Source organism: Neomonachus schauinslandi, chromosome 10, assembly GCF_002201575.2.
Source record: "Neomonachus schauinslandi chromosome 10, ASM220157v2, whole genome shotgun sequence".
Classification (NCBI taxonomy): domain Eukaryota; kingdom Metazoa; phylum Chordata; class Mammalia; order Carnivora; family Phocidae; genus Neomonachus; species Neomonachus schauinslandi.
In genome coordinates this window covers 58,239,670-58,259,406 of record NC_058412.1, presented here as the reverse complement: position 1 = coordinate 58,259,406, position 19,737 = coordinate 58,239,670, and the positions used below count along the sequence as shown (strand labels likewise).

General features: G+C 35.0%; 1 protein-coding gene across 1 annotated transcript in view; it reads left to right on the top strand.

The window, feature by feature from the left end:
- Positions 1–19,737, top strand: part of EHBP1 (EH domain binding protein 1) — a 412,321-nt gene that overhangs the window by 225,599 nt on the left and 166,985 nt on the right. The window contains exons 10-11 of the mRNA XM_044918742.1: positions 128–362; positions 8,134–8,323. Of these exons, the coding sequence (XP_044774677.1) occupies positions 128–362; positions 8,134–8,323 (425 nt within the window). The remainder of the gene's footprint in view (positions 1–127; positions 363–8,133; positions 8,324–19,737) is intronic.

The window sequence follows — 19,737 nt, the reverse complement described above, 5'->3', positions numbered from 1 at the left end:
TTATTGTTTTGACTCTTTCAGCCCCATAGAGTATTAATTCAAGGTTATTTTTGTAAGCACTAAAAATATAAGAAAATATCAGATAATATTAATTTGATTTAATTCATTTTTTGCTATTGTTTTATAGAACCCATCACTGAAACAGCATCACCTAAAAAATCAGAGGAATCTTTTTATAATAGCTATAATCCCTTTAAAGAGATACAGACTCCACAGTATTTGAACCCATTTGATGAGCCAGAAACTTTTGTAACTATAAAGGATTCTCCTCCTCAGTCTACAAAAAGAAAAAATGTAAGACCTGTGGACATGAGCAAGTACCTCTATGCTGACAGTTCTAAAACAGAAGAAGAGTTGGATGAGTAAGTACATTTTATTTTGCTATCATTGTAAGTTAGTCTCTATGTTTAAAGAGATGCTTCTGTAATCTAGCTTTACATGGGTAAAAAGAGGTCTGCCCCAGTGTTAATATACAGTTTACAAGTTAGTATCTATCTCATGTCCATCTGAATTTTTATGATCTTGATGCTGATTCTTCCACGCTCTTCCATGTAGATGTATGTGCACCCTAAACTAACAATGGAGAGAAATATGTTATTGAAATCTCTAGTTAGAATTCCAATTGTGTATTCTCATAGGAACCATATTATAAATGGCACTTAGATGTTTTTCATCAATTACTGTAAGCATTACACTTCAATAGTGTTAGGTTCTCTTGTGGGAACCAGATCATCATTTATGATATTGTTTTGATGAGAACACTTGTTCAAATGCCAAACAACAAGACCATAACAATTAGAAATTAGAAATTGTCTTTATTTGAGTTATTATTCTTACCCAAATATGATTGTTATTGATTACAAGCTCATTATAAAAAGTCAGTATGATTAGGGCTGCCATTTTACTCAAATCTGGGGTGAGGATAGGAAAAGGGTGTGTGCACATTGTATTCTGGAGTTACACAGTTCACAGCCTGTGTGGCTGCAGACCGTGGCCCTGAGTGTGTTAAACAGCAACAACAAAACTTCCACTTCTAGTCATGGTGGAGTAATAGACTGATACAGCTTCTTGTCTTAAAAAACTAAAAACTAAAAAACTGAATGAAATATATGAAACAGTGGTTTTCAGATATTGTATGCAAATAGCACAGGACTGTGATTTCTGAGAAAACAGAAACAAAGAAGGTGAGCCCTTACTTCTCGAAGCCTTATTTATGGGAGAGAATTTCCAACTCTAGTTCAGGGAGAAAGAACCCAAAAGTCCTAGTAATCTCCATGGGTTTAGGAGACAGTTTGGACTTTGGGGGTACTGAAGAGAATGGAATTGTGGACAGAGTATCAGAGAGGAGAGAGCTACTCAGAAACTGAGTTTCAGAGATCTGTAGAAGGTTCTCCTTGAGTCTTTAGCTGAGTATTAATGAAAGCATGCATATGAGGAAATTATCAAGGACAAAGAATCTCACAGAAACATCCCTGGAGTTCACCCAGGACCAAGAATAGTTTATGTTTCCAAGCTGTTCCTTACACTTGGGACATCAAGTCAAGTCCTCATAATGGTGTCTCAATAATGTGGTGAGGTTAGCGCTAGAGTAAAGGCTGTTCTGGGCTTGCCTAACAAAGCTTAAAAGCAAGGCTCAAAAGAATCAAAATATTTCCAAGTAACTTATCTGCACACCATACAAATATACCAGAGATACCAAAGGGAATACCAAAAAATCCAGCACCCAAAACAGAATTCACAATGTCTGACAACTAGTCAAAAATCTATCAGGCAAATAAAGAAGCAGGAAAATCTGACCCATCAGGAGGAGGAAACTCAGTCATGAGATATGGTTGCAGAAATGTCATAGGTGATGGAATTAATCGAATAGTAATTACATGTTTACTTGTAGTGAGGCTGTATGGGTCTTGTTTTTCTCAGAAATATGTGAATTTTAGTGTTATTAAGATTATTTAGATCTTGGGAAAAATAGTTATTCCTTTAAAAACACAGTTTAATAGAAAAATCTTTCAAAATAATGGGGATGTTATAGATTGAGAGGGGAATAATAAAAAGGCTCCTTCAATGTATGAAATTGGGAGTAGTTGCTTGGTGTTAAGGAAGAAATGTCATTTCTTTCCTGTGCATTGGTTAGCTCCTGTTGTGAGCACTGTTTTACTTCTGGGTGCTGCACTTTACAAGGGGCATCGATGATTCAGAGCATTAAAAGAGTAGAGCAACAGAGTCGTCAAAATGCCCAGAAACCACATCAAATGAGCAGTGATTGAGGGCATAGGGACTGTTTGACTTAGAAGAGCGATTATTTAAGGGAACTACAATAACCAAATTCAAATATTTGATTTGAAAGAATGAGGTAGTTGACTTGTTTTCTTTTGCTCTGGAACTACATTTCTCGGCCTTTTCCCATTTTACACCATATGCCTGTGACTCTCCATGGGCCTAGTTAGGTTTTGATGAAACCTAAAAAAAGTTCTAACTTTCTATAAGTACATAGAAATACATCATAGTAATCATCTGATTCCAAATCCAGGTTTAGATTTCAGTACCAATTAATAACTATACAGGGATTGAAGAAGTTGGCAGAACTCTTACTGAAGTTATTATATTTGTTTTCTTTGGAATAGCCAATGTGTGATCAAAATAAAATTTCTCATAGGTGGTGTAGGTGCTGAGTAATAGCCACACACCTAGAGTATTTGAATGTAAATATAAACTTGAAGTACAAGGGTTCAGTCATTCCAAGATGCATGAGTATTACACAACTCACACACACACCCTGCTCTCTCCTATTAACAAATTAAAGAGACATCTAGTGTTTGCTTAAACTTTTAAAATGCCTTAATAAAAACTAAAATCAGAATCACTGGGTGTTTCCTTTTGACCATTCTTTTTTTCCACATGAAAGTCATAGTCTTTACAAGTTTCTCATGAATAAAGAACATTCTAAATTGCTCAATCATCTGAGATTACCAGAGGGAATCTATAAACACTTAAGCTTTTTTTTTTTTTTAATAGGAATATACATACAGAGTCTAAAGATTGCTCATCAGCTAATTTGAGAGTCCAGGAAGAACTCTGTTTCTCATCCTTTTTTCTCCAAAAGTTTGTAGGTCCCACTACATTAGCAGAAATCTTCCAAAATTTGTTCTTACTTCAATAATAAACTAATGACCTTTCATCGAGTGAAAAGCCTGTATTACTCATCTTCCATTACCAAACTCTTCCTGCATCCTCTGACATAAAACTATCACGAATAAATAGTGCTGAGTCCTTTGATTTGTAAAGCAACCTTCAGAACCTCAGCATATCCATCAGCACCAGGAGAAAGTAAACTTCAGTGCCGGTAGCGCATGTCCTGTACACTTAGCAACCACAGGGATTTTCTCAGTTGTCTTGTGTTTGGGAGTTCGTTCAGCCATTCTAGTTTATGTAGCAAAAATGAAAACTGAGAAACCAATAATATTTTTTCAAACATTTATGAAATGATTTTTGAGATCCAGCATAAAATCATTTCTGGTATGGTTGTATGTCAATTTCCAAAGGAAAGTTGTCTTTGAATTTTATTCAGAGAAGCTACACACTCATTTAAGAAATGTGGTTTGTCCAAAGAAACATAAATTTTCAAAGTGAGAGGAACAGACTTCAGATTTCACTATACCCTTGCTTCATATTTTATTATTTTTTCAGTAGGTTAATCCTATTTCTAATCAACTTACAGTTTTTCTTTCTGTAATTCTTTTTCTTGGATGAATTATTTTCTAAGCAGTGAATAATGTCATTTGAAATTATTCTGTCCAGTTTTCCACTTAATGTAAATGATGAATTTTTAGTTCACAGTGAGTTAATGATACAACTAATCTATTACTCAAGTATATAATACAAAGGTGAAAATAATCTTTGCTTATTCACAGTGATGTAGGAAGTCCTGAAATAGGTTATTCAAGTCATAGATGATCAATGGAATGTGGAAATTATGCTAGTTCCTTAAATAATTTTTCTTTACTAAAAATATTAAGTATTTTTAAAAATGCTTTGATCAGTAATTATATAACTTATTTTTATAGAGAAGGGAGCATGTTCATAACCATATATACTATATATATATTCACTTTTTTGTAGCACAGTATATACTATTCACCTTTTTTTTTAAAGATTTTATTTATTTATTTGACAAAGAGAGACACAGCGAGAGAGGGAACACAAGCAGGGGGAGTGGGAGAGGGAGAAGCAGGCTTCCCGCGGAGCAGGGAGCCCAATGCAGGGCTTGAACCCAGGACCTTGAGATCATGACCTGAGCCGAAGGCAGACGCTTAACAACTGAGCCACCCAGGCGCCCCTACTATTCACTTTTTTAATAGCACTTTTTTTATTGAGATATACTTCACATGACATAAAATTCCATATTTAAAGTGTACACTTCACTAGTTCTTAGCTAATTCACTGTGTTGTGCAGCCATCACCACAGTCTAATTCCAGAGCATTTTTGTCACCCCAAAAAGAAATCCTTTACCTATTAGTGGTTAGTTTCAATTCCTCCCCTCCCCTATCTCCTGAAAACTATTAATCTACCTTTTGCCCATACAGATTTGAGTATCACATAAATAGAATCATATCCTGTTTATTCTTAAAGAGTAGGAAATTTAGTTTTAGTTAGAAATGTCTGATCCATAGGGAGGATTATTCAAAGCCCTTAGAAGTAGAAGCTTGTCTTATTCTGATTTAGTACCTAGCAAGTGGTGGTGCCTAGCACACTGTTTTCTCACCAATAGATTATAAGTGTATGCAGACACACTCATTCCTCTAGTCCTTCTGGTGGTGAGGCATGGTCCAGGGCAGCTGGAGTCCCTGGTACCCTGATTTTCCAGCAGCTTCCTATGTTTTTATGATAGTATAACATACAAATTTCATTTTTACTACATGTCATAGGGTAAAACAGATTGAGAAACATAGCTCTAATTATTTCAAGAAAGTATCTGTTTTGATTATGTTTCTAGGAATATGAGTCTTATGATCCAACTTTGGAAATCAGCTGATTATGAGCTTCTTTTCTACTTGCATTTACCTTCTTTTGACAAGAATACTAATATTCAAGTGGTTAGACGGAGACCCAAGTGGTTTGAAGCAGTCAGAGATAGGAAGAAAAAGGACAATATCTAGTTACTTTTGTATATGTACTAGATATGTTTTATAAAAATTGCATGCAACTGAGTATTGTAAATTAAGTTAAAGTGTACTGAATCATACCTGTTTTGAGATTCTGACATTGTTTTCTTTGAAGCACAAATCCTTTCATAATATAAATATCCTCTAACACTTCTTATGTTTTCTTAAAACTAACCATATTTATGCAACAAATTAAAAATAATGATTATTGTGGCAGCTACCATCTTACAAACTGCTATGGAAGTTTATTCTAGAGAGACCTAACCAAGAACAATTTTTTAGAATATCACCTAAATAATTCATATAACTGAATTAATTCAGTTAGATTGAAATGGGTCTGTTCAGTTCTGAAACATGTAACATTAGTTGGCAAGTAGTTAAGTTTGGGGGGAAAAAGATTTTTCTCTTTTTTAAGTTTTGGAGTTTTAAGAAAAATGTTTTCATCTCATTTCTTTACATTTACCTCCCTTCAAACTACTTTTAGAGTTTGAAAAACAGCTGTATGAGGCTATCAATAAAATTAGGCCAAGAAACAAGCTTGTTGTAAGGATTAAATGGGTTAAAACATGTGAATTACTTAAAATAGTGCCTAGCACAGCATAAACACTTTATTAATCTTAGTTAATAATGTTATTGGCAAGCCCTCCATTCTAGGCTAGATGTGATACCTTTCATATCTCCTTTCAGAGAGAATGTTCAGCTTTTTCTGAACACCTAGTTATTTTAACATTGTTCCTTACTTTGATATCCCCAAGTTCTTCTCCAGGTTGTAAACATGGGATGTAAATACTTCATGCATATCTTGATCACTTACTAGGCAAGAATATTTTGTCTGAAAAGCAAATTTTCAAGTATATATCTGTTTCCTGTTCTTATTCTCTTGAATGCACAGACATAAGTAGAGGAAGAACAGGAAATAGGTTTCTTTGTAAATGCCAACTCCATTCAGTTAAAAGCAACTACTTGAGCAGAGTTGAAAGAGATTCTATGGTATACCCTAGCTCAATGGAAGGAATCCCGTGACACTAATTGTTGCCATGAGTACAGCATAAGAATGACATCACAAGTATGATATATTTCCCATCTCTGATCCATATCTCCTTGGTACTCAGTCTCATATGATTTGACTGTCTATGTATAAATTCTTAGGCAAAGGAGTACATAATTGGTATTGGTTCTAAGTGAGTCTGATACTGTTGTAGTTAAAAGAGCATTCATAATTGAAACAGAGGGTTATCAACAGTATAGGCCTTATATGACTAGGTGGAATTCCCTTGGAATAATCACTATATTTGGGTCAGCTGGTACTTAACCTTGTGGACTCAGAAATTTTATTCTTTACACATAGGATTCTAGAGAACCAACTGCTGTTGGGGAAAAAATGCAACAAACTAATAAATAAAAACCAGGATAACAGTTTATAGGAAGAATAATCATCACATACACCAAATACTTGTGTTTATGGATAACTAATGAGAAAAAAACTCATCTGTTCATAAAAGGACTTAACAAGGAAGGTTTTTTGCCTGGGCCTAGACTGTAGGTAGAGGAAAAAAAGAAAAAAAAAGTCTTCCCAGAGAAGTTATAAGCACATAGGCCCACCCAAATCTTCTATGGATTTGACATTATATTGGTAGGGTAGCCTGAGATCCTCCAAGCCAAGAAAATAGCACATAAAATGGCTTCTGAAGCACTCAGTAAATACAAACAAACAGTGAAGAGAGGCACTCCCAGCTCAGACCATGCAGGATTTCCTCAGATTAAGCCCTGAACTTGAAATCTAGAATTACAAATCATACAAGGAAACAGTATACCAAGAGAAAATCAGGAGACAAAAGAAACACTAGGATTGTACATGCAAGAACTTGAATAGATTTATCAGATTGAGACTCTGAAATAAATATGTTTAAATGATGACTCAAATCTCTGTACCTGAGGTATTTTACACATAGCCGCATGAAGAAAAATGCTTATCAGAATTAAAAATTCATGGAGAATTAAACAGTAAATTAGACACAGATGAAGAGAGAAAAAGTTAACTGGATCATAGATGTGAGGGAATTATCCAGAATATAACACAGGAGGAATGAAAATTTGTAAAAATATGAAGGAGAGAGATAATTCAACATACATCTAATAAGATTTTCTAAAGAAGAGAATAGAGAAAATAGAGAAGAGGCTATCAAAGATAATGGTTGATAATTTTTCAGAACTAATGAAACATACATCTTCAGACTCAGGAAATAGAAGGAGCCTGAAACAGGATAAATTAAGAGAAATCCACACCTACACATATCATAGTAAAATTGCTCAAAACCGGAAAAAAAAAGAAGATCCTAAAAGCAACCAAAGATAAAAGATGACTTATAAAAGAGCAAGAGTAGGCTGACAATGGGCTAATATCATCAGAGTGCTGAGATGAATTAACTGACAACTAGAATTCTCTACCTAGCTAAATTATCATTTAAGTGTGACATAAAGACATTTTCAATACCTGGGAGAATTTACTATTAACAGAACCTTGCTGAATGAACTTCTAAAGGCATTTCATCTTAATGAAGAAGGAATGAAGCACAGGAAAAAAAAATGTTTGATGTGGGGCGCATAAGAAAGCAAATCAATATTTCCACATCTTATTTCCTTTTCCTTGGGTGTGGGGAGTATATAGGATTTACTATTACTATAAACATTTTTCTAAGGATCTATATATAATAGAGCTAAGTGTGACCTTGTATGAAAAAAATTTAAAAATACTTTTTAAAAGGGAAAAATTTTATTGTCAGTGATTAACAAAACAATAGATTAATAGTGATTGTTTCTAAATTGTAGGTTATCACTAGTTTGGGTTTCTCCTTATCATTTTCAGTATTTTTTAGTTTTATAAATTTTCATAAATTTTTTTTTTCTTATTTTAGCTAGGAATGAACTGTTTTTAGAGTAACATTTAACAATAATTCTTCTTTCATTTAGATCTAATCCTTTTTATGAACCTAAACCAACTCTTCCTCCAAATAATTTGGTAACTCCAATTCAAGAACTGGAAACTGAAAGGAGAGTGAAAAGAAAAGCTCCAGCCCCGCCAGCCATCTCACCAAAGATAGGAGTTGTAAATGAAAACACCATTATTTCTGCAGGAAGAGATCTCTCCACTTCTCCTAAGGTAGGAGTTTATTCTTAGTAAAAATATGTACTATATTTTATCTTTTTTCCCCCATGCAATTTAATTCAAATTAAGAAAAGTCATTATTTGCTATTTTTGATGATTTAAAAGTAAAATCCAAGTAAATCCTTTATACTGCAACACTGTGTATATGTTTGGGAGCCTGTAAATTTATAGAACAGTATGATTGGATAGTTTGAGTTAAGATTTTTTTAAATGCTGTTTTGAAATAGAGGAAGAAAGACATTATAATTGTAGGGATGGGTGCTCTAAAGCAATGAGGTATGAGGGACAGCTTGCACTGATATCGAGGAAGGAGTAGAAATCATCCTTTGAGAAACATACTGGAAGATTAAGGCCCAGTGCAGAAAAATGCTTTATTGAACAATTTCAATATTGTCATTTTGATTTATGTCAAGTTAAAATTTTGGCCTATTGTCACTATTTTTAGAAGTTTTAATGCATAATAATTACATGGAAAGGTAAGACACATTGTTGGAACAAGTCTAAAGCTTTTACATGATTTGGTTGCAAATAGGATGACATCTTGTGTGTTTAAGGTAGAAATGTTGGATTTAGCAAGTTTTTTTAGGTAAGTAACTTTTGCCCATCAACTCCTGGGTGTTTTGTTCATATTACATTATTTAATTCTCACAGGTAGTTAAGGAAAAAATAAGGTGAACTTCATGAAACTAAAGGGATAAAGTAAAGGTCATGGGTCCCTTAACCAGTAGAAACAGGATTGGAACTGGTATTTTCATTAATTGTGTGATACCCGGGCCATACTCTACCTCAGGTGCCTGGGCTGCTGTTTTTCTCAAGGGCACTGAAGTTCAGTAATTTCTCTTGGATTTTTCAGTTCATTCTTTGGTCTTTGTTAAATGCCAGAGTCCTGAAATTGTTTGTTTGCCTGTATTTTCATTGTTTTAGAGAGAGAGTAAGTTCCCTGAGGTTTTCATTCTGCTATTCTAGAAGTCAATCTTCAGGTGTTTGTTTTTATATCAGGTATTTTTTAACCCTGTAACTCTAGGGGGAGAAACCAGGACTAAATTCTATCTTCTAATTGACTAGGGAAAGGTGGGAGTGGGGTTGCAACTCTAAATGAAAGCAGCAAATGGTAGAAATTAAAGCAAAGGAGATGGCCAATTCCTGTATCCATGAGAGAAAAAAAAAGACAGTAATTAGGGCACAAGAATACCTAAATCCTTGTCTCCCAAATCTCTACTCCATTGTCTACTCCCTGCCCCAACCTCTCCTATAGTCAGTCCATCAGGAGTTTGAAGCTAATCAAGAAATCCTAATCTCTTTGTAGGGGAATGAAAAGGAATTTAACAGTGCCTATTGTATGCATTTGATCCATAGAACAACCTGAGAAATACATACCATTATCTTCTTTTTATATATGAGAAACTGAACCTTTGTTAAGTAACTTGCTCAAAATGATAAAACTAGTAGTGACATGCCTGCATTAAAATTCAGGTCCTTTGAGACTAAAACCCATACTTTTCCCACTGTGCCATTCTACCTCTAAAGAGGTATTTCCATTTCCAAGTTGGAACCCTAAATACATTATTCTATAGAAACATTGTTATACCTACCTGCCGATTAAGTTCTGTTCTAGTGACATATAACATAGCTATTTTCTACATTATTTTGAGGATAGTGTTCCACTGCAGGTATATCATGGAATAAATGATGTTTATGGGAAAGGCACCATGCTTCTCTTCTTATTATGCTCAGACACAGACAGTAGAAACACAATCAGTCATATCCTAAGTAGCACATTCTGCTGATCTGGGAGTTAACTTAATTATGTGAAATACAACTGTGAAAAATTAATTTTAAAAAAGATTGCTGATATATTATTAGGTAAAAAAATAAAATGTGTAACGTCTAATAGCTTCTATATGTATAAAGTCTTATTTTAAAAAGATTTATTCACACATATATTCCTACACACATAGACATCCACACTCATACATTATGGAAGGAATTATAGGTAATTTAATAATGGTTACCTTTGAGGAGAAGGGTTTTGGTACAATACAGGGTATGCACAAGACTGAGGAAGGCATTTCTTTTCCTTTTTTAGCTTTCTGTATTTGAACGTTTGAACCTTACATGTGTTTTACTTCCATTTGTGTTTGTTACAATAATTGAAGTTATTGAGTAATGAGGTCATGGATGTTTCTGTTGTTGCCTTCTGCACAAGGTACAAGGTAACATTTTCTAAAAAAGTTTATCCTTCAGAATAGAGGAAGTCACTCTTAGGTTTGACAAGTGGTATTAAACTATTTGATGGTGGCCTGGGGTTTCATCAGGTACCTCGGTGTTCTGCTCTGAAGACCAGGTATAGAGGCTTAGCAGCAGGACACTGGCTCCCATTCCACTTCTGCAGCAGAAATCCATATTCATTCAGTTTGTATGTTGGAATTCATGTAAGATTTCATTTTAAAAAATGGACCATTGCCAAACCAAAAAAAATTGGAAACCACGAATGACACAATTATGTATGAGATAAGGAAGATTAGAATCAATAGCGTACTGACAATAATAAAAATGATAAATGGCAGCTGAGAAAGCACAGTAGTATGGGGTGTATTGATCATAAGAATAGATATATACATGTATGTATGTATGTATATTTATATATGTATCTATTTCCTAGTAGTTCCTGAAGACTTTGCACTATTAAAGCTGAGTAAAATATTGACCATTTTGGTAACTTTGAGTCAATATGAAAAAGTCTTAGTGTGTATTGTATACCATATTCTGTTTAGGGAAGCAGGAAAGTGTGTTTTACATCAAAACATTTCCATTAAAATTATTAAAGAGTTTTAATGGTTTTAAGGTACTCTCCTGGCCAATTACTTTCCTTATTTGTAAATTGAAAGGAGATAATAGTTCAAATAAAGCTTTTGGTTCACATTTTAGTCGAATAATAAAAGGATATCACACCACAATTGTTTGGTGTAACAAAATGCCAGGCTGCACTCAGTGATAACTGACTGTAGAAGCTGAAGAGCATTCGGTGTGACACGTGCTCAGCCAGATGATTAATTTCCCCACCTGTCACCTGAAACTACTTATTTTTCAGAAAATTTATGAAAAAGAACTAAGATCAGAATTTAAACAAAGTGATAATAAGCATGTACTTATATTGCAAATAAAATTCAAACTACCCCGAAGGCAGCTAAGGATTCTTCAGTGTTTTAAATCTATGTAAACTCCACACTTCAGACCACTGATTTCTGTATTTATAAAGTGATAAAACCATAATACTTTTTTTTTTTTAAGATTTTATTTATTTATTAGAGAGAGAGCATGAGCAGGGGGAGGGACAGAGAGGGAGGGAGAAGCAGACCCCCTAGCAGGGAGCTCTACACAGGACTCCATCCCAGGACCCTGTGATCATGACCTGAGCTGAAGGCAGACGCTTAACCGACTGAGCCACCCAGGTGCCCCCAAACCGTAATACTTGTAAAGACAACTTAGGAAAAAAGGCAAGTGTGTAGAGAAGTAACCTGACATTAAATATATACAACCATCCAATAAAATAAAATGATAAGTTAGGGTCAGTGGTGGCTGACCATCATTTACTGACTGTAAGTTAATAAATATATAACTCTGAGTTCCTAGATATAATTCATGCAACATAGTATAAAATGCAATTAAAATTATGAGAGCAAGTTTAGGAACATAAACAACATTGTTGCTAGATATATCTGCTGAAGTATATTATTAAACATTGTATACCCAATTCTGTAAAAATCAGAATATATGAATAGCCAACTATCAATGACAAGAAAGAATTAAAATAAATTAAACTTACATTTTTGTGATAGCATAGAGAAGAGCCCCATTGCACATTTGTTGATGAAATGAGCCTGGTCAAGTGGAGAAGGGCTCCCTCAAAGATCCTGATTGGTGAAACTCCAATGTTTGACAGTGATACTACTATCCACTTCTTCCATCTCTAAAAGTGAAAACCCCAGCCATATCTCAAGGCCCAGCTAAATAACTCAGGCCTCCACTTATATTGTTACCTCTTTCTAGAAAGTTCTGGCAAAGTCCTAAGGTTTACACTCGTATATTTTTGAATTTGAGTACAGATTGCTGTAACTGTGGGAAGCCCAGGGTAAACCAAAGTCAAAATTACATAGAGCAGTTCCTTTGATTGGTCCCAGGAGCAAATTCAAACCACAAGACAAACACCTTTTTCAGCTTTTGCACATAAAGACCTCCTAGAAAGTTTCTTACCTCCATATCTTCTGTGCAAAACTGCAGAATGATGCCTACAGGCCATTCATGCTAAAAAACAATGAGCCCACATTGAACTGTTAATATCCTCATATGTAGATTGAAAATGTCTCAAACTTTCCAAGATAAATAGTAAAAAGCACAAGGATCAGAATTTAATTGAATGCAATGATAAATACACAGTTATTTTGTAAAATAAAATGCCAAACTGCATTCAATGACAATGGGGTGCAGAGGGTGGGTAAGATATCTATAAAATTTTTACTTACCTGAATACCTTACTTAACCAGAATAAGTTGTTCCTCAATAATACTAAGTTGCACACTCTTGTATGTATCACCTGTTCTATTAGTAGTCTTGGTTATAACTAACAGAAACAAGCCATTTGGTTGATTTTTTTTTTTTCCACTTAAACAAAAGGATAACTGTTACAAAGACCCCACGAGATTTTACAGAACCCTAGGCAGAGATACAGCTGGGCCTCAGGAATCAGTGACTATTTTAACTGCTTCTCTCTCTGGAATGTCTTCAATCTGCCTTTACCTTTTTAGTGATAGTTTAGTCCAGCCTGTTTTCTCCCTGCAAAATAGTTTATGTTCTGGAATTCCCTATCTCCCCCTGCAAAGCTACCCTTCTTTCAGTGTGGCTGATATTAGCTAAAGATTAAGAAAAAATTACACTGTTTCAGAGGTACAGATGTGTGATTCAACAGTCTTGCACAATTCACAGCACTCACCATAGTACATACCCTCCGCAATGTCTATCACCCAGCCACCCCATCCCTCCCACCCCCCCCAAAAAAAGAAAAAATTACACTGAATCAACTACTTTTTCTTAATATGTCTGTGGAACCTCCCAGAATTGTTTTTTAAGATCTTATTAATCAAATGAGTTTCTGGTTAATGGGATTTCAGTTGGGATTAGAATTATCTGTGGGCAATAGAAAGCCTCAAATGACAGTTTTTGTTTGTTTGTTTGTTTTGTTTTATGATTTTATTTGTAAGCAATCTCGACACCCAACATGGGGCTTGAACTCACAACCCTGAGATCAAGAGTCTCATGCTCGACTGATGAGCCAGCCAGGTGCCCCTCAAATGCCAGTTTAAATAAAAGAAAAATTTATTTCTGTCTTTGAAAATGTTGACGGTCTCTTGCCAGTACAGTCACCTCACAAGGCATCAGGGACCCAGTCTCCTGTTTTGCTGATCCACCATCGTTGGCATAGACTTCCAAGATAGCCATCTTTGAACCATTGCCAATATGCCCCAGTCCAGTGAACAAGAAAAGGACAAAAAAAGTCACACCTACTTCTAGCAAGGGACATTAGAAAATAAATCTTTATTCTGGGCAGTTGTATTACCCAGCGAAAAATCAAGAGTTCTAGAACTAAGAAGGAAGAGTAGAATGAATATTAGGGAACAGCCGGCAGGCTATGCTATAGAAGGCTATTAAAATGTGAGTTTTATAGTGGAGATGCAAATGAACCCAAATCTTGGTATCTGTTCTATGAGAATATCTGAATAATAACTGCTTGAAACAGTTATTTTTAAATGACATTTGCCAACCAATCATGGGCTTCAAAGGAAAATCATCAGAATATTTTGCAACTGAGCATGAAGAAGTCTAGGAATAGTACTACAATAGAATGCAAAAACAAAAACAAAACCCACAGACAAACGAGAAACCTAAGCTAGCAAAAGTTAAATAGTATTTCCTTCAAAATCAGCTCACTACATTTAGTGATGTCTGAAAAGATATGGTAATTTTCAGAGCATAAAATTACTGGTGAGGATACTGAGAAACATTCCCCTTTTTTTGGCACCTGCAATATCAATTCTAAAACATATTTGCACATAGGTACTGCAGGGTCTGGACCAGAGTGAAGCAAGGGAGGGTTGTAGGACACAAAATTTAAGTTAGTACTTGTCTCCTATTGGGGTAAGGGCAGATTTTACATCTGTACCACCCTGAGAGTGAATGCCTCCTTGAATCTTGTGCTCTAAGGTGCTGCCTTGCCTCACTCTAGTCCTAGCCATGGTGCACAGATGAGGGAAACTTGACAGACAAATGTGCAGTAGCTGTAACCCACTTAAAGGCCTTTGCAAACTGGAAAAATGAGCAACCATAGCATCGAGAACATCTCTAAGAATTTGCCTCTTGATTTTTCTGACTGTATTTAATGGGGAAGATAAAAATGCTAAATTCTGTTTAAAAACAAATGAACAGGGGCTTCTGAGTGGCTCAGTTGGTTAAGTGGCTGGCTCTTGATTTTGGCTCAGGTCATGATCTTGAGGGTCCTGGGATCGAGCCCCACCTCAGGCTCCCCACACTCAGCAGGGAGCCTGCTTGAAGATAATTTCTTTCTCCTGCCCCCCCTTCAAATAAATAAATCTTAAAAAAAAAATAAAAACAAATGAACAAACCATAATTAGAATGCCTGACTTTTGAAATAAATTTTGTATAATAATTAAATGTGATTTTGAGAGGTTATTCTTTTATATCAGTATATTCTGGAGTAACTGAATTAAAGTGCCTGTCACAGTTTTCCAACTGAGGATTGAATTGCCATTTTTTCCTTATGGAGACAAAAGTGTTGCCATATAGGAAAAGAGTCTGAATAAGGTAAGTAAATTATATGTGTACTTTGATGATAAAAAATGCTTTGGGGGCGCCTGGGTGGCTCAGTCGTTAAGCGTCTGCCTTCGGCTCAGGTCATGATCCCAGGGTCCTGGGATCGAGCCCCGCATTGGGCTCCCTGCTCGGCGGGAAGCCTGCTTCTCCCTCTCCCACTCCCCCTGCTTGTGTTCCCTCCCTCACTGTGTCTCTCTCTGTCAAGTAAATAAATAAATAAATAAAATCTTTAAAACAAAAAATGCTTTGTAAAGTCTAAGCAGTTAGCAACAAATGGTAAAGTGAGTGTTAGTGATATATATTGGCAGGATCACTTTAGGGTACATTATTGAAAAATGTGAAGGAAGTACCAATTACTTATCCTTTATTGCATGAAAAAGAGGAACATATCTAGTAGTGTTTGAACAGATTCATACAAACTATGACAGAGTCCTTCTCAACTGCAAGTACTGGATAGGCTTTAGGCTGTAATAGTAAGAAACAGACAAAAACAAAAAATGAGAAGAACCACCACAGAGTGCACAGCAGGGCAAGGACTTGGGTGAAGCAAGAGAGGCAACTAGGGTATAAAATTAAGAAGCCATTAACTCTTGAGGTTGTGTAAGTGCAAACTCGGCACTTGTTTAAACTCAAGAGTTAGTGTCTCCTTAAATTTTGGTAGTAGGTGCCTCATTTTTAAGGAGAATACTTGCTCTCAGTGTCATGCATGAACCTGAAAATGAGTGCCTCCTTAAATTTTGTGCAAAAAATTGGTGAAAAGGGGGGACCAAACTTAATCATCAGAACAAATGACCTTCTGTAAAACAACTTACCACAAAAACAGAAGTTTTTTCTTAAAAAAAACTTCTAATTAATATTTTTAGTGTGATTCAACTGGACATTCCATTAATAAATGAAATAAGCAAGTAGTCACCAAAAATAATGATCTGAGGCAAAACGTTAATCATGGGTGAATCTAGATAAAGAATATATGGGTTTTCATTGTACTATATTTGCAACTTTTCTGTAGGTTTGAAATTTTTACCCCAAGATGGTGAAGGTAATAATTTCAGAATAGCAAAGAGCTCTTGGATATGAAAAGACAGAATTTAAAAATTTTTAGATTATATATAGCTGATGATGGTATATTGTAGAACATCAAATTAATGAATAAGAAGACAAACTTAAAAAATTCTTTCTAGAATTCAAGGTGAAAAGTGAAGAAATTAAAATTATGGGAGAGAAAGTAAAAATTAAGGCTAGAATTAGGAAATTCACTACATTTATTATAGGAGATGTAGAGATGAGAACAGATGAGGAAAATAATTTATCAAAGAGAATTTATGTGAGTTAGTCAAAGACTTGAGTCTTTAGATTAAAAGAACTCACAAGTACTGGGCAAGATGAATGGAATGAGACCAAACTAGACATATCTGATAGTACTTTTGAATTTCAAAGGCTGGGTGATGGACATTGGGGAGGGTATGTGCTATGGTGAGTGCTGTGAATTGTATAAGACTGATGAACCACAGACCTGTACCCCTGAAACAAATAATATATTATATGTTAATTAAAAAAATAAAGAAAACAAAACCAAAAAAAGCAGGTTACCTACAAAGGAAAGATTTTACCATCAGTCGCTTGTTTAACATTAATTGCTGGAAACAATGGAGCATATTTACGTAATTAAAAAATAATAAATATCTTCAGACAGATGGAAACATATCAGATATATAAAAATTTATGAATTTGTATTGATAATATCCAAATAGTTGATGGAGATTGCTAGGTCACCAACTCATTATTGTATACATTGATAAATAATGAAAAAGAGTCAAGTATTTATTCTGACTTTCCTTTATGAACTGTATTTCAAGATAATAGTTGATGAGGGAAAGTTCTTTCTCTATAGAAGAATTCTAGCAATGGAATGCAGAAGGAATGATATGATTAGAAAATTCACCATTTCATAATCCCTAAGGAAATAATGGTTCTAGCAACAATCAGCATGGCTGCTAAAACCCTTGAGGAAAGGTTTTATAGTGGATGAATGGATCAGGCTGACAATACTCAACTGTAGTGATCAATCTTAATATCCTTAAGAGTATGACAGTCATTTTGTGCCTCCTGATATATTGCAATAGCAAGTATACAGAACCACCTTTAAACTATTCTTGCCAAAGAATTAAACTGAGATCTAATCAAGCCAGTGGTTGTAATAACTATCAAGAAATATGGGGTGGAGGTAAGTATGTAGAGGAATATGTGAAATGACACCGTGAAGATGCAATCAGCCAAAACAGATAATGTGGGAAATCTTCCAAGACAGATGACCCAATTCATTTAACAAATGAATAGCTTGGTCAAAGTATAGAAGAGGAGAAATTATAAATCTTGAATTTACTTATCTTTTAGAGATTCATACTGGATTATTTACTGTTGAAATGATAGAATTCTGGGATTTGCTTTAAAATACTCTAGAAGAAAAATGTGTGTGTAGGGGGCTGGTATTGGAGGGAATAACAAAACAAAATTGGAAAAAATATTGATAGCTTTTGAAGCTAAGTAGTTGTTACATGAGGGTTCATTATATTTGTTCTACCTTTAAAATTTTCCATTATAAAAAATAAAAACAAAACAAAAAAACCCTAGAGGATTGAGAAAGATGTAGTATAATTCTAATTTAACTCTGAGAAGGAAAAGAAAGAGTAGAGCAGAGACTATATTTGAAGAGATATAATGGCTGAGGACTTTTTAAAACTGATGAAAGATACAGTCTGCTGATTCAGGAAGCCTAGCAAAAATCCCATTCGGGATAAAAGAAATCCATACCCGGAAACCTTGTAGTGAAACTTCAGAAAATGACTGACTGATTGATAGGCAGATATAGGTAGTAGGTAGAGAAATAGAAGAGATCTTTAAATAAGCTCAAGGGTGGGAAGAACGAAATACCTTCAAAGGAACACTGCTGATTTCTCAACAATAATAATAGAAGCCAGAGATAGTTCAATGATATCTCTCACATGATGAAAGAAAATAACTGCCAGCCTAGAATTGTATGTCCAGTGGAAAATATTTCAAGAATGAGGACAAAAATAGGGACACCTGGGTGGCTCAGTCAGCTAAGCATCTGCCTTTGGCTCAGGTCATGACCCCACGGTCCTGGGATTGAGTCCCACATTGGGCTCCCTGCTCAGCGAGGAGCCTGCTTCTCCCTCTGCCTGCCACTCCCCCTGCTTGTGCTTTCTCTCTCTCTCCCTAATAAATAAATAAAATCTTTAAAAAAAAAAAAAAGAATGAGGACAAAAATAAAGATGTTTCCAGACAACCAAGTTTGCTCCCAACAGAAATTCTAAAACATGTAACTTAGGCAGAAGGAAATTATTCATTAGAAGGTAAGGAATTCAAGAAACAAAGATCACACAATGGCAAATAGGTGGATAAATTTAAGCACAAATTGGCGGCTCCGGTTGGGATTGAGCCCCGCATAGGGTTCCCTGTTCTGCAGGGAGCCTGCTTCTCCCTCTCCCTCTGCCTGCCGCTCCCCCTGCTTGTGTTCTCTCTCTCTCTCTCTGTCAAATAAATAATACTAAAAAAATCTAAAAAAAAAAAAAAGAACGGGTGTTATCAGTGTGTTAAAAAAACTATCTCATGATGGGCTGAAATAAAAGAATTAAAATATATGAGAACAATAATATATAAGCTGGGAGTGAGAGTGAGTACACTGATGTGTTCTAAGTTCCTTATATTATTGAGAAGAAGGATAAAGATATTGATTGATTGCTCTTTAGACCTTGATTAGTTAAGGAAGCATGTTGTAATTTTTAGGGTAACTACTAAAAGGATAGAAACATAATGTTTAACTTCCAAACTAGAAGAGTGAATGGCGGAAAGATTTTTAGAAATAATAATTCAGTAAAAGGAGAGAAAAATAAACACAAAGTGGTTGGAACAAATAGAAAATTTAAAATAATATGATAGATTGAAATTCTGGTAATTAAATCTAAATGGACTGAATGCTCCAGTTAAAAATAGAGACTATCAATCTGGATTTTAAAAATATCCAAGTATACACATCTAAAAATAGATGAAAGATTAAAATTAAAAGACTGAAAAAAGGATTTACCATGAAAACATTAACCAAAAGAAAACCAATGTTGCCATATTAATATTGAATATAATAGGTTTTAATGCCTTACTAGATATAAAAACTGATCATCACATCATGATAGAAGGTTCAGTTCACCAGGAGGATAAACTTTTGAATTTGCATCCACCTACTAACATATTCTCAAAATATACAAAGGTAACTTTGAAAGAACTACAAAAAGAGGCAGATAATCCATATTATAGTGAGCAATTATAGCACCTCTCTTTAATTGATGGAATAGGTAGACTCAAAAAAACAGTAAGGGGGCGCCTGGGTGGCTCAGTTGGTTAAGCAACTGCCTTCGGCTCAGGTCATGATCCTGGAGTCCCGGGATCGAGTCCCGCATCGGGCTCCCTGCTCAGCAGGGAGTCTGCTTTGCCCTCCAACCCTATCC